Source organism: Pavona decussata, unplaced genomic scaffold (genome assembly GCF_977016875.1).
Source record: "Pavona decussata unplaced genomic scaffold, jaPavDecu1.1 SCAFFOLD_11, whole genome shotgun sequence".
NCBI lineage: Eukaryota > Metazoa > Cnidaria > Anthozoa > Scleractinia > Agariciidae > Pavona > Pavona decussata.
In genome coordinates this window covers 3,781,862-3,798,291 of record NW_028145434.1, presented here as the reverse complement: position 1 = coordinate 3,798,291, position 16,430 = coordinate 3,781,862, and the positions used below count along the sequence as shown (strand labels likewise).

At 38.5% G+C, this 16,430-nt stretch overlaps 1 protein-coding gene across 1 annotated transcript in view; it reads right to left on the bottom strand.

Moving 5' to 3' along the window:
• LOC146488281 (uncharacterized protein KIAA0825-like) overlaps positions 1 to 12,218 on the bottom strand; it is a 38,038-nt gene extending 25,820 nt beyond the window's left edge. The window contains exons 1-8 of the mRNA XM_085122944.1: positions 11,406 to 12,218; positions 11,047 to 11,230; positions 8,045 to 8,987; positions 6,382 to 6,525; positions 5,141 to 5,362; positions 4,986 to 5,032; positions 4,133 to 4,276; positions 3,589 to 3,707 (exon numbers count right to left, since the gene is read on the bottom strand). Coding sequence (XP_084979070.1) covers positions 3,589 to 3,707; positions 4,133 to 4,276; positions 4,986 to 5,032; positions 5,141 to 5,362; positions 6,382 to 6,525; positions 8,045 to 8,987; positions 11,047 to 11,230; positions 11,406 to 11,551 — 1,949 coding nt within the window. The 5' untranslated portion in view covers positions 11,552 to 12,218. The remainder of the gene's footprint in view (positions 1 to 3,588; positions 3,708 to 4,132; positions 4,277 to 4,985; positions 5,033 to 5,140; positions 5,363 to 6,381; positions 6,526 to 8,044; positions 8,988 to 11,046; positions 11,231 to 11,405) is intronic.
• Positions 12,219 to 16,430: the final 4,212 nt, after the last annotated feature.

Below are 16,430 nucleotides of genomic sequence, written 5' to 3'. Positions count from 1 at the left end.
CTTGGGGCCAATGTGGTACCTTGCTTAAGTAAGCTAAGCATGACGCCCTTGAGCCAAAGCCGAGAGGAAGCTCAGGAGCTGAACAAACCACTAATGATACCAAGGGCTCAGATAAGAATAGGGAACTGGAATGTGAGAACGATGTATACTACAGGAAAATCTGCACAAGTTGCGAGAGTGATGAATCAGATGAAGATCCAAATTATAGGAATAAGTGAGTGCCGATGGACAGGAGCAGGTAGAATGAAATTGAGTTCAGGCGAAACAGTACTTTACTCAGGAGGAGATGATGATCAACACATGCAAGGTGTGGCAATAATGATGACAAAAGAGGCAACAAAGGCTCTAATTGACTGGTCACCAATTAATGAGAGAATAATAAAGGCAAGACTCTACTCTAAGTTTGTCAAGCTTACGATGATACATGTGTACGCACCAACCAATGATGCTGATGAGCAAACGAAAGAAGATTTCTACGGGAAACTACAAGAAGTAGCCGAACAGGTACACAAACATGATATGTTAATCATCACTGGAGACATGAAAGCAAAGGTGGGAAACCTTGTCAACGGCCTTGAAAGAGTAATGGGAAGACACGGGCTGGGCACCGTTAATGATAATGGAGAAAGACTGAAAGAATTCTGCGATTTTAATGAAATGGTTATCACTGGAACAGTATTTCCTTACAAGGAAATTCACAAGCAAACCTGGGTGTCGCCCGATGGAAGAACAAAAAATCAGATAGATCATACTCTGGTTAACAGAAGATTTAGAACGTCAGTGTTAGATACCAGGTCCATGAGGTCAGCAGATGTGGGCAGCGATCATTACCTTGTACGATCAACCATCAGGTTAAAGTTCAAAAGAGCACCGTTTACAAAGAGTACCAAGAAGAAGTTTAACACACAGAAACTCCAAAACAATGATATACACAGAAGGTTTAACATACAGCTGAGGAACAGATTCCAGGCACTAGCAGTAGAAGAGCCAGTGACCGGGGTAGGAGAGGAAGAAGAAAGAGATGAAGTGGAAAGGAAAAGTGAGATAATGGAGAAAGCTTATGTACAAACGGCAGAAGAGGTCCTAGGGTATAAGAAAAAGAAAAACAAGCCATGGTTAAGCCAGGAAGCTTGGACTCTGATAGACCAAAGGAAAGCCATCAAACAGAAGTTAATTGGTACAAGATCAGAGAGGCAAAAAAAGAGATGGCAAGATGAATACCGACAGACGGATAGGGAAGTTAAAAGACAGGTTAGGACGGATAAAAGAAGATGGACAGAAGAGATTGCAGAAGAAGCTGAAAATGCGGCTAAACAACAACACATGAAAACACTGTATACCCTGACAAAAGTATTAAGCAACGAAAGGCCAAGGCAGAGTGCTGCAGTAATAGACAAAAACGGCAAGATCCTTAATGATAAAGAAAGTAAAACCAAACAATGGCTGGAGCACTTCTCTGAAGTACTAAATAGGGAGAAACCTAGCAATCCAGTAAGCGGAATTGAGACAGAACTGCCGGATGAAATAGAAGAAATTGATACATCTGAACCCAGCAGGACCGAAGTAAGGAAGGCAATAGGGCATCTGAAAAATGGCAAAGCACCGGGAATTGACAACTTACAAGCAGAGCTGCTTAAAGCTGACATTGACTATGCTACCACTAAAGTCAAGGAGATCATAGACATAGTGTGGAGAGATGAGAAGACACCAAGAAAATGGAGAAAAGGACTGATTGTCAAACTGCCGAAAAAAGGAAATCTGAAGGAATGTAAGAACTGGCGTGGAATTACGCTGCTGTCACTTGTCAGTAAGGTCATGGGGAGAATCGTGATCGACAGGATACGAATTGGGGTAGAGTTGAAGCTCAGAAAGGAACAAGCAGGTTTTTGACCAGGTAGAGGAACTACTGAGCAAATTTTCATATTGAGAAATATCATCGAACAGTCAATAGAGTGGCAGTCATCATTGTACGTTAACTTCATAGATTTCGACAAAGCATTCGATTCAGTCCACAGGGATAGCCTATGGTTGATTATGAGAAGCTACGGCATACCATCCAAGATAATCAACATGGTGAAAGCACTTTATGATGACTTTCAATGCGCAGTAGTGGATGGCCAGGATACAACGGAATGGTTTAAGATCAAAACTGGAGTGAAACAGGGCTGTAACATGTCAGGTTTACTATTCCTACTAGTCGTTGACTGGGTAATGAGAAATACCTTGCAAGAGGGGAACACCGGTATAAGATGGAAGTTCACCACAAAGCTCGAGGATTTAGACTTTGCAGATGATATAGCCCTTTTGTCATCAACCAGGCAGCACATTCAGACTAAGACCGATAAGTTGGCCCATGAAGCAGAAAGAGTGGGACTGAAAGTCAAATGAATGTAGACAAATGTAAACTGCTACGAATAAATTCGCAGAACAACGATGTGGTGGAGGTAAATGGACGAGGAATAGAGGATGGCGATAGATTTGTGTACTTGGGTGTTACAGTTTCCAAAAAGAGGGCGAAGGCACTGAAGACATCCACAACAGAGTAGTCAAAGCAAGAGGGGTATTCTTGAGATTGAAAAAGATTTGGAGTAGCAACAGCATCAGTCGACGAACCAAAGTCAGGCTATATAAGACACTGGTAAAGCCAGTCTTGATGTATGGCTGCGAGACGTGGAAAATGAATAAAAGTGATGAAAACAAAATCGATGTCTTCCAAAGCAGATGTCTTGGACGGATATTTAAGATATGCTGGCAGGAAAGAATTACAAACAAAGAAGTCCTGATGATGGCTGAGATGGAAAATCTCAGTGAGGACGTGCGAAGGCGGAGATGGAAATTCATTGGCCACATCATGAGTAAAGAACCGAATAATGACTGCAGGACTGCATTAACCTGGACACCGGAAGGGCGACGAAAACGGGGCAGACCAAGGACAACATGGAGGAGGACGGCGGAGAGGGAAAGGGAAAAGGCTGGATGGAAGAATTGGAGTGAGGTACAAATCACAGCGGCTGACAGAGCTGATTGGCGGAGTTGTGTTGAGGCCTTATGTGCCACATGGCACGAAGTGGATAGGTGAAGGTGAAGGTGATAAATTCCTTCTGGAATAAAGGTTAGTTTTGAAAATATTGTTGGTGAAATTCGTTCGGATTTTAAATACTCTAATTTAGAGAATTACAATTGTGTGCATGCATAAATGGTCTTAAAGTTTGCTTGAAAGTTTTTGACTTGGCTCAGTCAACGTGATACTCGCTCACGAAATGTGGTCAAAAAGTCTTGGTTATTGTATAAACAAATAGATTTCATTTTGCCATGGGTCTGTACTCTGATAATGCCCAGATGATGTAAAAATGTGGTAAGAACAAAGAATATGCTACAAGCCGCAGGCGAGTAGTGTGACTGATGTTCTTACCACACTTTGGCATCCTCTGTGCGTCATCAGAGTACCGACCCATGGCAAAATGCGTGTATGAATAACTTCATAGTACATTATTCTGTTGTTCAAACTCTCCTTGAACAGGAAATTTACTGGTAATCTGTTATGCTTTACATATTAAGAACTTTACAGCTGCTGGCATGTCACATTACCTTGGCTCAGAGCCCAGCACATCTTCATAATGTACCAGGTGATTTCTAATGAATACAGCACTGCCAAGAACAGTGTACAAACAGTCCACACTGCAGAGTTTGGGGAAGTCCAACAGCAACTGGAATAAACGACACCATTTCATGAAATTATAAGGCTATATAATAAAGGTTATAATAAAGTTATTATTACAATCATATATATACACATATATAATAATTATTATTCATTACATTACATTTTACAAATAACAACTCTCAATGTCACAATCATACTTGAAAAAGGAAATTCCGAGCCCCCTAGAAGGATAAAACTGATAGGATCTGCAAAAGGATTTTTTTCGATTTTGACCCAAGAAAAAAGTGATTTGATCATTCACGCAAATAAAAAAAAATTCTTATATCATGTAGTGACTACACTTTAATGGTAATTTGAAAGAACTGCCAGTGTTCCTTTACCCGTTATTGTCACCAACTGGTACCCCTTGATTAACTTATAAGTAGGGAGGACTAACCATTTGTACATGTAGTAAAATACAATCTGTACCTGTGTTAATCTTGAATGATAAGACTTGAGACAGGCTTCAAGTGAATCAACAAATGATGATCTGACCACATGAAAGAGTTTTCCACCATAGCTGCTTGCTAGTGGAAGGATGTCATTAGCTCCTTCCATAATAACAGCACAACACTATGCAGAGAAAGAACACAGTCAGGCTATATTCATTATTGGTAATGTACGTAATCAGGGCTGACATTTTAAGTTTTGAGCCACGTGGTTAGGGCGCTGGACTTGAAATCCGGTGATCCTAGGTTCAAGTCCCCCTCTGACAGCTAGCTGGAGTTTTTTCTCGGTAGACCCGAGTTCAACTCCTCGGATGCGCTGGTAAATAGCCAGCCCGGTCTGCCTCCTGCCAGTTGGGATTTTTAACTATGTTATTTTCAATTTAAATTATTTCTTTGGGAAGTTTAATGCTCGGCCCCACTAGCGCTTGTGCTATAAACACTGCCGAGGGTAAATAATAATTATAATGAAAGGTTATTCATATTTATTTATTTGCATCTGATTTTTTTTTTTTAATCTCTCTGACCCACCCATCAATTGTGTAGGATCCTTTAGGCCTTTTTGCAGAATTGTCAATTTTTGGTAAATTCAACAAACATCAGTTGCATTACCAAACTTTTCATAGTGCAAAACAGCCCATACTCTATTTACTGAACATTAGCAGCCCTGAATATAATTATTGTACACAAATCTTTAAGTTCCATTTCATTCTGGTTTCAAATTTTGTCAACATACACGTACTCTATTCAATACTTCACGCCATGCACAGAGAACTTTCCATGAAAGAAGTCTTAATAAAACTAAAGACAATTTTCTAGACAGAAGTACATCAGACCTTTGCAATTCTTCTGGGATAATCTTGTTTACCTCCAATAGTGTCATCTGAAAACAATCATACATTAAGTAAAAACTCTAGGCAAGGTCTGGTATAAAATCCAGAATAAAATTTGTAGACCATTTTGTAACAATAGCGCAGAATGACATCCAAACCTCTAAGTTTAACTGCAGGAATCCTCTTTGATGTGTTATATGACTGGAGCTCTTCATCAAGAGCCTTTTCACAGCTCTGTTTTATACTTTCACTAAGAGCCATTGAAATCTTAGATATATGACTCTTAAATTCATCTCGCCAAGGCCACTGTGACAGCTGAGTTTGTGATGAGCTACTAGAACTGCGGATGGGTTGGGAGTCCAGTCTACTTGCGCCAGAACCTATGTGAAAACAATAAACATCGGAATGCATTTTAGTTTATCAGAGCCCTCTTTCCGTAACTAAAAACCAGTAGATGCAAGAAAAATGGCAAGTTCCACAATCTGTTTATTACAGGCAGGTTCATTTCCAATCTACGTGTAACTAATTGTGACACAACTACCTGTAATAGAACAGAACAAACACTTTTATTTAGCATCTAGACCAGGGAGGGAGGAGGGTGCAGAGTGCACAGCCTTTGATAGTTTTATAACATTTGAAACATGTAAACTAGCGCCACCAAAGTTCTTTACTTTTTCAGAAATTTATCTGGCAACAATTTGGTGTGGTCTACAGGTCACTCTTCATTGAATATGAAGTAACTATTAATGGCAACCAAATTTTGACAAGTAGGTTTTTCAAAAATTGGAACGTTCCTGTTTTTAGGAACAAATGTCAACTTGCCTTTGATATCTTTCAGTATTTATTATTATTTTTATTGGTGTTCTCCTATTAATTTGTAATGGTTACTTTTTGGTGAGGTTCGTATCACAACAGAGTCAACTCAAGCTTGGCTTCTACTCAAAGGACAGGATAATAATAAGCAAAGAACTGTAAAATGAGCTATTTAGTAGGACAAAGTCATGTCTACTAAAATCATCTTTTGATTTTTGTTTGTAGTCAGTCTATGCCATGCATGACCAGTATTCCCGAGAATGAAACGAACATTCAAATTTCTCTTTGAAATGGCATGCCCGGGTTTGAATGGAATCCTGAAGATTTCTCTGGAAATCATTCTGAAAAAGATGCATTAACCGAAAAAAAAAAATTGAAAAAACTCAAAATACTTGAGAATCAATAATACTTAAATGTGAAGAAAAATTCATAGCTTTTTACTGTTAACAAACTAGGGAAATTTCTATGGTAACTCTGCAAAGTACTGGTCACAAGTCATGTCGATCGACTGTAAAAATCTCATGCTAAATTCAAATTGTGCTTCTTTATAATTAATTATGTTAATTTACTAGTTGTGGGACCTTACCAAAAGGTAAAGGCAAGTTTCCTTCTGCAACAAAAAGTGTTGAATCAGCACTCTTTTTGGAGCTGTGGCGACTGGGATTCCTATGCCCCAACACTGGGCTAGATGGGCACCTTGTGGCATTCTGAAGATTACCCACTCTACAACCTACAATAAAATATGTTAAAAATACTGATATTAGCCAAGAACATGTAAGGTGCAATGAATCTTTCCAGTACAAGAGTTGAAATGATTAAAATTTTATCATCACCTCCCCTTAAAATGCAAGTGACCTGGCTCACCTTCCTTAAAATGTAAATGGCCTACACAAAATAGAATTGAACTGAACAAAATCAAGAGAAGCATTCATGGTCGTAAACAAAAGAAGTCAGTCAATGATTAATTCCTCTTTTACGTCAGCAGGTGCCTTCCATTTCAAAGAAAAATAACTGGCCAATTACGTGCTTTTTTTTTTCAGCCTTTAGCTCCAAAACTAAAATGAATTAATACAGAACTACATTGTACATGTACAGCACCATCTGAAATCATTTGGATATCGGCTGCAGGTTTCACAAGGTGGACACAAGGGTAGTGCTCGTGGTTTGCCCTTGTGTCCACCACATAAGAAACGGACGAAGTACGGTGTACAATACAAAAAGGAGACGAAACCTAGGAAATCACGCATTCTTCAATGGCCGTACATCTTTTGTGCTCTTAATTGCCTTAAGTTTGTTTCTTTCTAACAAGATAAGTGGCAGTGTTGTAGGTTAAAATGATTTTAACCTAGGTTGATTTGTATTTTCCTTGAACTAAGGTTGGGTAATTTACATCTGAAATAAAGGAAAGTACAAATCAACCTAGTTGAAGTCATTTTAACCTACAATAGCAGTCTCTACAAGAAAAATTTTAGATTATTTGGAGCAACTACAATTGAAGGGCTGGGGGCATAACCGCCTTATGTCGAATGTTGGGCTTTTTTTTTTTTTTTTTTTTTTCAGATATGTCTCAATTTTTGCATGTGGGCTTCGTTTTAGTCAACAAACACAGCCCTGTATTTTTTTTTCGTTCATTTGCTCTTCGTTTTTGAGAAAAAACGTATGCAAAAAACTCAGTTTTCCTAGCGGCATCTTTTGGAGATCTTTTGTTGAACGAGAAACAAAAGAAACCTTTTGTTTCGCTGAACAATGAAGTCAGCGAAGCGTCGGATAAGCCGCTCGCTGTTCGAGCCGATACAAGTAATGTGTTGGTACAATTGAAGTGCTTTTATTGTTGCTGTTTCGTCGTTGGCGCAAGCGATTGACTCGCTGAACCAAGGTCCGGAGTCGATTACATTTTTGGTGCACCGGTTCGACACGAGGACAGTCATTTTTTTTTCTCTTCTTTTTGAAACCAAAACATCCGTTAAAAAAGTGCTTTCGAAACTGCTAAAAAAATACAGGGCAATGTTTGTTGACTAAAACGAAGCCCACATGCAAAAATTGAGACAAATCCAAAAAAAAAAAAACAGCCCAACATTCGACATAAGGCGGTTATGCCCCCAGCCCTTCAATTTCAAGGCAAAAGAAGGTCTATTGTCAATTGACTTACATAAGGCGCTTCAATGTGATTGACAGCAATGAAAAATTAAATTCTTTGTTGGGTTTGAACCAAGAGAATTTTCAAGTTATCGAAAATTACCATGACACACCTGTTTCCTCAGTATCTGGTCTTTGACTTGTAACTGCTTGAACGAGCCTCTCTAGGGCAAGCACTGCAGTAAAGCAAAGTTTATAAGTCAAAAGGTTTTCATTTGTATCACTCTGTTTTCCAGTTGACACACAAGAGCCTCTTCGGCTGCCTGACTCTTGTTCCTCACTCAGTTTACCACTAGATACATTAGAACCTCTACGGCCGCCCGACTGCCGTTCCTCGTTAAGTTTGCTGCTCAACACATGGGAGCCTCTTCTGCTGCCTGATGGCCGTTCAACCTCACTTAAGGATCCTTGCTCTTGAGATTTCTTATTGACAACACAGGACTCACACACAGCTTGAAGTTCTTGTGTTATTGTCACTAAATATGAACCATGAATGAACTCAAAACTGGGCACGCTTTCAGGAAAAATGCCCTCCTGCAAAATCATTGCATCCTCATGTATCATGAGTTCAACCGCTCTGCAAAGCTTCACAAATGACACAACATCACCAGGTACTTCACTCTCAGAAGGACTAAGGCAACCTGCTTTAACATGTTGCAATAAAGATTCATTTCTCACAAACTGGTCCATCTGTTTCCGCCGATAATTCTTGTAGCCCTTCCAGATTTCATTGGCAGGATAAAGAAAACATAAATTGTGTAAAAGGTTCATTTTTCTTTGATCAGAAATTAGCTGGCTATCTTCATCAGACAGAGGAAGGTTTGCAAGCAGTGTCCACATTCCTTTGCGCAGCTTACTTCGGATAGCTTCCCACAACAAATCTGTGGCTTGTTCACTTTCTATGACGATGGTGTTCAAAGGTTGCTCCTCTTGTTCACCATCACCAGCTTTTACTGGACGACCAAATGGCATAAGGATTCCTTGATTGGAGGCAAATTGCACTAGGTCATCAAAGATGGACTCCTCTTGGCCAGGGTTTCGCTCTAGTGCCTGAATCTACAAAGCAAACCAAAAACAACATTTCATGTAAACTGTAACATATAAACAAGACCTTCCATCACAGTAGATTGTATATTGAAAGTACAAGTCCAAGCCCATAATTACATAAAAATAGCATTGAAGATGAGTGATCTTAGCTTTACATGCACCATAAGTATATACCTGCCAACTTTTTCTGACTCAAAGGCATGAGACGTTTAACCTGGACTTCAGAGAGCAACCAAAATCTACAACTTACATCCCTTACCAAGACGACTAGCATTCTCATACCTTTCCTTTTAATGCATCAACAACATACTAACCCTGTCCCAGAAACGGCTGGTTTGAAGACAGTTTGAGTCAGAAAAAAGTTGCACAATTAAAGGGAAACAGTCACCTTTGTGACCGTGCTGACCTGGACACTAGTTTTGTCAGTTTGAAAAACGTCCACCTCAACCCGAAATCAAAAGTACTCGTCGAATACATCTAGAAATCCGCTTCAATCTTCCCAGTGTTTTATCGGATTTTCAATCTTTTACAGGAAACCTGTTTCTGAGTATGCTTTTGCTCATCCTATGGTATTATTTTATCATATTCGGTTAATAACAGTATGGATCGCGTCTCCAACGGAACATGAAAAGAAGAGGTGGAAAACGTGAGGGCGCCAGGCGGAAGAAATCGCCTGCGTTGATCAATATAACGAGAGAAATCAATCAAAAACATTGGAAAACAAATCTCCATTATATTTATTTGGAAAATCACATTTTCTCAACCTGGCGAAAGGTTCGTGCGGAGGGAATCTTCGTATATGATTGGAACTGCGCGTCATAGCTGCTTGGTTGGAGCTCAGACAAAGACAAGCTTCGGTACACAGTCGATTACTGTATCTCCTCAATAAGGAAAACCTCTCTTAGAACCTTGTTTTCTACGGGTGGAGCAAGCGTTCTCGCAATGACATGGGTTTGTTTCCTAAATTTAGATAACGGAGAAGTTGTAGAAACGAAATTATAAAACGCAAAATATATGACTGAAAGCAGAAATAAAGCTTACTTGTAGTTTCGCTTCAAAGTCGTTTCGCTACACTGCAGTTCAGGCGATTTGCTACGTTTTAAAATTGACATATTCTCTAATATTTGAACTCAATTTGCTTCTTATGCAAACACTGTGAAAAGTAGAAACAGCTAAGATAATTTTTCACACGACCGGATACCGAAATAAACAATTAAATGATTCTTCGACTTCAGAGGTGTTCGTTGACGTTTGGCTTTCCCTGGACAAGTCCATCAGTAAATTTTCCATGGTATCAAGAAAATGAGTGTTCTAATATGACATTAGGTCTATAATCACTATAATAATTTTGACTGGCAAACACTTCGACTGGACAAGGTTAGTTAAGATTTTTCAAAGGATGTGCTTCTCAGCACGAGACTTGCGGATGAAGTGTGATATGCAAATCAGCTAAGAAATGGTATCTAATGCGCATGTGCACCAAGTGACCGTGTCCCTTTAATGAATGGGGCTGTGCAGTAATCTTAGGGGCTGTTTACATGGAGGGAGGAGGATCCTAGCACTAGGAAGATCCTAGAGGGCGGATCATCCTAGCGCCATATGTTTTCTGTATTCAGTTTACATGCAAAAAGTTGTACTTGGCCCTAGTGCTAGGATCTTCCTAGAGATAGGATCTTCCTAGCTGAGAGATAGGAAGATCCTAGTACTAGGAAGATCCTAGCTCCATGTAAACTACCTTCCCTCCTAGTACTAGGAACAAAAAAGAACAAAATGGTGGCAGCCAAACGTTCAGCTGCTAAAGGCCGACAATTTTTCTTCTTTTCCTTCTCCACATGGTAACCACTCCGACTGAAATTTCTGCATGTAAACCAAATGAAAAGTTGTTTCGCCTTCTAGGATCTTCCTTGTGCTAGGATCTTCCTCCCTCCACGTAAACAGCCCTTTACCAACCCTTCAGTTTCTCTGTTTGTAAATGTCACCAACTGCCGGTAATTAAACTACGCTAAGCTTATCCTTATAACTTATTATCACACACGTAAACCAGCCTTCAAATGTAAACAGCTCTTACCACATTGTTCAAGAAGCAGTTAAGAACTATGGGCTCATATGAACAAGCTTTGGTCTGGGTAACGTTGGACGAAGTCAAAAGATCAACGGCATCTTTGGAGTTCAACCATTCTGAAGGATTTTGATCGCTGTCTTTGGAGATAGTGTTGCAGACATCTACAAACTGCCCCCAGCTTTCCTGCAAGCTGAAAGTGTAAACGTTTCCATCACCTTACAGAAAAAAGTCCTAATAAACTACATACATAAAGCTTAAAACACCTGGAAACCATAGCATGCATGCAATATATTTCTGGAATGTCGCATTTTTGTCGTGAACGAAAAGCAATCAGTTCTAGCCGGTTCTGAACCTCACTTTCCTACCTTGCTGTGTTCTCTTCTAATCGAGCATCAAGTTTTCGAATGGCATCTTTAATCGATCCTTCGTCTAGCGACGAAAAACCCAATCCACTCACCAGCAACGACAATTCACCTATCTGATGCTTTTTCATCTTCGAAGATCTCGACATCTCGGATAACTTCGCTCACTCAACGAAGCGTCACACCACGCCAGATGCACCAGAAACACCCAACAAGCCATAAAAACTTCAACAAACCATTGTTTCTTCAAAATCCAGCTGGCATTTTGAAGTTGAATTGAGTTTGTAGTATTTTGTCAGTTTCGTGATGTTTACATGTACATTTCGCCGGAGGCAGATGGCCAATGCCAGAGATTTCCAAATAAGGTTATCTTAGCCATATATGGATATATCAAGCCGAGTCTCTCGCGGTGACCTATAAAGAGCGGGAAACTGTAAATCCGGAGTGTTTTGTCTGTGTTACTATTTCACTTTCGAAGTTTTCTGGCAGCACAGCTAGAAAGCTACAAACAGATCACGTACGGATCTATACATCGTTGAAGATAAAGGAACAGATAGTGGGGACAAGGAAAAAGTTGGAGTAGGAGCTCTAACTTTTCCTCTGTTTTGATCTTTTTTCAAGACTTTCAAGTCCCCGTGATGGGTGCTAGTGAGGGAGGGGGTACACCCCTATATGGGCTATACAATTTCAAGCGATTCTGTCCTGGAACCGTCCTAGACAGGGTATGGTTGCAAGACTGTCGTCGAGTATTTGGCAATCCGAAATCAGAGACGTTTGTCTGTATTTATTTAGCAGGTCCATAAGTGAACATAAGATCAGTCTCAGGACTATTGTTTTCAGTATCTTTAATTCCATAACCCCGGTAAGTGACAGTGGACCTTTAAATACTGACTATAAATAAACACTTGTGTAACAAAACAAGAGCTAGATGTTGTCCTTTGTCCTAAATAGGAGGCATTGTCCTACACAGGGTAGGTATTTAAGGCTATTTTCGTTCTAATCAGGGCCAGGGTTTCAAACCCCCAGTGGCACCCCTATACCCATGGGTCAAGTACCCCCCACCCAGGAGGGGGTCTGCTGATCACTGACAGATTGAATCATTAATGGTAATTAATTATTACTGGGATGACCCCCAGGCATTAGCATTTTATGAAAATTAATAATAATAATAATAATAAATGCAGATAGTTTTACTGTGAATAATAATAAATAATAACAATTGATTAAAAAGCATGTGCTGTACTAAAATATGAAAAAAATATTCAAACTGTAAAAGACAGGAAGTTTTTGACAAACTGTCATGTGATATTAATAACAGGCAACTTTGTCATATTGCATTTCAATTATTTACATAATTATTATATTCAAATTGTGAAAGACAGGAAGTTTTTATATAAACTGTCATGTGATGTTAATAAAACAACTGTCAAATTGCACTGCAAAAAATTTATAATTTAATTCAAAATGTGAAAGACAGGAAGTTTCTGATTCAAACTATCATGGATGTAAATAAAAAAGGTATCTGATAGAAGAAATACATAAATGTGTCAGAAATTGAAAAGGTACTTATCAAAGTATTGTATCTCACAGACTTAGTGGCATATCCAGGCTTCAGATAAGTACTAGGGTCTCTGCACTCTTGAAATGTTTGAATTGCTACTCTTTGCTGAAATTAAATATCTCAGTCCTATAGGCCAAGGTTTGGAAAAACATTAAGGGGGCTCCCTCCATAAATTCATCACTGCCTCAATACAATTTCAAAGCTATGCAGTTCAGAATTGGTGATTTCATGTAGAAGACTGCAATATTTCTAGTTTGTTGTCTCAATGTTTTGGCTAAATCCATTCAGATGAGTACAGTGGCAACATTATCATTAGAGAATGTAAGAAAAAACAAGGGGTGACTGGGAGCTCTCCCATCTCTTCATACATTCTACCTACACTCAACCAGTTCAGTATTTTTCTCAGTAATAATATGCCATCTAGATGGAGGTGGGAGGAATGATAAATACAATAAAATCTGCAATTCAACAGCAACAAACTGATGAGTGGTGCCGGATCACTCGTAGACCAAGATCAGCAAATTATTTCAAATGAAAATTCTGACGGCAGACTGATCCCAGCGGCGAGGTGATGAGCTTGATACAATAAACAACAAAGGCTAGAATAACTGAAATATATTTGTTTTAAAAAAACAAATTTTTGCCCAATATTTCGGTTTGCAATACAAACCTTCCTCGGGGGCTAAACGCAAAAGAAAAGTGAGAAACATAAAAGGATTGTGAGAGCTGATAAAACACTTAACCCATAATTACACCCCAATAATGACCAGCACCTAAATTCTCCTTACAATATCACCACTTGTTCAAACATGAAGGTGATGAGAAAAAAAGATATGATCAACGATAAAATGCTTTCATTCTCCCAACCAAGTGCTGCTATAAGAAATATAAGGGTGCATTTGATTGCCCCTATTCCAGAACAGAAATCCATACAATGATAACAAGAAATCCTTAGCCTCAAAAGATGTTTTTGAAGTTACTGAAGTACAAAATTGCTCTGACTTATAATATTATTATGTGTCAGCAAAAGTTTACAGAAATTTTATCTCTTTCCCTCCCCATTTAATGAAAAAGAGAAATCTAACAACTATTTCGCTTATCATTATTATTCCAGACTACAAATGATTGAACACAACCTAAGGTTAACAATGAGGAGAATAATTATGCATAGTGATAGTTGGACTTCAAGGCTAGGGTTAATTAACAATAATAATCGTTAATTAACCCTAGCCTTATTATTGCACGAGCGCACATTGGATATGAGATGATAGATAGCCAGCGAGGCAAGAAGCGCAGAGTTGGCTATAATCATCTCATATCCAACAAGCGCGAGTGGAATAATTGTTTCATTAAAAACAATCAAGAAATGTTGTAGGAAATGGCTGGTTTCGCTAAGCAAGAACAACCAGAAGATCGATATTTCTCAGGCATGGTATAATGGCTCATATACCATGGCCGCTAAGCCAATCAAATCACTGATGGACATGCATTATACGATGATCCAGTTTTTAATAACAGTAAATATATCTTACTAGATGTTTTGGTGGGCAGTTTCACCATCTATTTCTACAAGCTGTCGTATTTTGACAAGCCTGCAGAGTGAGTCAAAATACAATGAGTAAAGATATACAGCAATACTATATACACCAAAACATCTAAGAAGATTGAGATATTTATTATCTATTACTTAATAATTTACTTTTCTGATTAGAAGTAAAGAAGACTTACAGGGAAAGCCTGATGTGCATGCACATTAGAAAACCTTTCTTTATATACTGTATGAATTCAGCAATATGGTTTTTACAGTACAAATAACTTACTGTACAAATATTGAATCAAATTTGTACTCACTTCGCTCTTTATTCCAACAGTACAAAATGCAGTTGGATAATAAATACACAGTACTAAGCGTTCACTAACATATTTTTCATCAGTTTTTTTTTTCATGTTATAATTTAGAAATTCAAGCCTTGTTTCTTGTGCAGAATGGACATGAAATCATGCAAATTAATATTGTATCATTTCAAGTGCAAGACACAATTTATTATTAAGACAATAAGCACAAACATCATGATTGTTTGAAATTCATAACAAAGAATTGCCTATAGCTAAGAAGTATTAACAGTCATTTTTCTGGTGCCCTCAAACAAAAAAGAATAAACCTTTTGTTTCATTTGCTAGGAACTGCTGGTCAAAGTAAATACATTCAGGAACAAATGTGGTTCCAGAAAACAACCATACCAACTCTGGTCCATGGAAATTCCCAGGAGGATGCGGCTCTCCAAAGCCAAAAGGCTACATTGGAATTTCGAGGGGGGGTTGGGGTGGGGACGGGAAGCAAATATACCTTCTATGGGAGGAATATACAGGATAAATTCTGGAACAAACAAATATTAGTCTTGGTGAAATTACAAAAGGAATATTGGAAACAAATCTGCTGTTCTTAAGTCAGGGTTTACTTCAAGGGTTTGAGTATTTTGGGTAAACAAAAAGGTTTTTCTACACTAGACATGTCAAGCAGGGATGAAAATGACCCCAACCAAAACTTAACTTAAAAAAATTTGCAGTTTCTGGATATAACTTTAAGATACAGTGTAATTATAACACAATTAGTTTGTGTAATATGACCAACCTACCTAGGAGCTGAAGTCATACTCAAACTGGCAGCTTTAAGTTAAGAAAGATCGACACTGAACAAAAAAATTTGGTGTTGCTTTCAAATTCCCCATAAAACCTTGAATTTAATCATTTTACAGGGTTTTGCAGGGAACAGCAAAGAAATGTAACAGTATATACAGACATGCAGGGAATCATCACAGCTTTGATAATCAGAACTATTGTTTTCTGATGCTCTAATCGCTGTAATTGCTGTCAGTGTATGCTTAAGGTCCCTGATTATTGGGGTATTTGATATATCGATTGTTTGATATTTTTCATATTATTTACTGTGCACAGTAAGCAACCGTTATCTGTGGTTTCTGAACTCCTGGGCAGGACGCGACACTCTGTTCTCTGAGAACAGACATCTATCCTGGACATAGAGCCTACGGATTTCAAGCGTAAAGTTAAAGAAACTTTCTGAACCTGAACTGAACTGAGACAGAGGATATGATCTACCAGCAGTCATCAATCACCTTTTACCCCATGATAAAAAGGTGAGATAAAAAGCCGTGCTTTTACACTTCATTTCGCCGATGAAGCTTCTGTGATAAAAGGGGAAGCTCTGAATTTAAAACCTCTCTCTCTGAAGAAAAGAATTTGCAAATGTCATTTTGTTTTCTAGTAGTAACTTTCTTTCATGATGGGGCCAAATCAAATACTCAATTAATTATGCTTAGATCCTAAGATGATTGAAATATAATAATATTATAATTATGTTCAATTAAAATGCAAAGGGGGGAGGGCAGAACCAATATGGACTGGTCATGATTATCATCTAAACCAGAATATTCCATTTAGGTTGCATG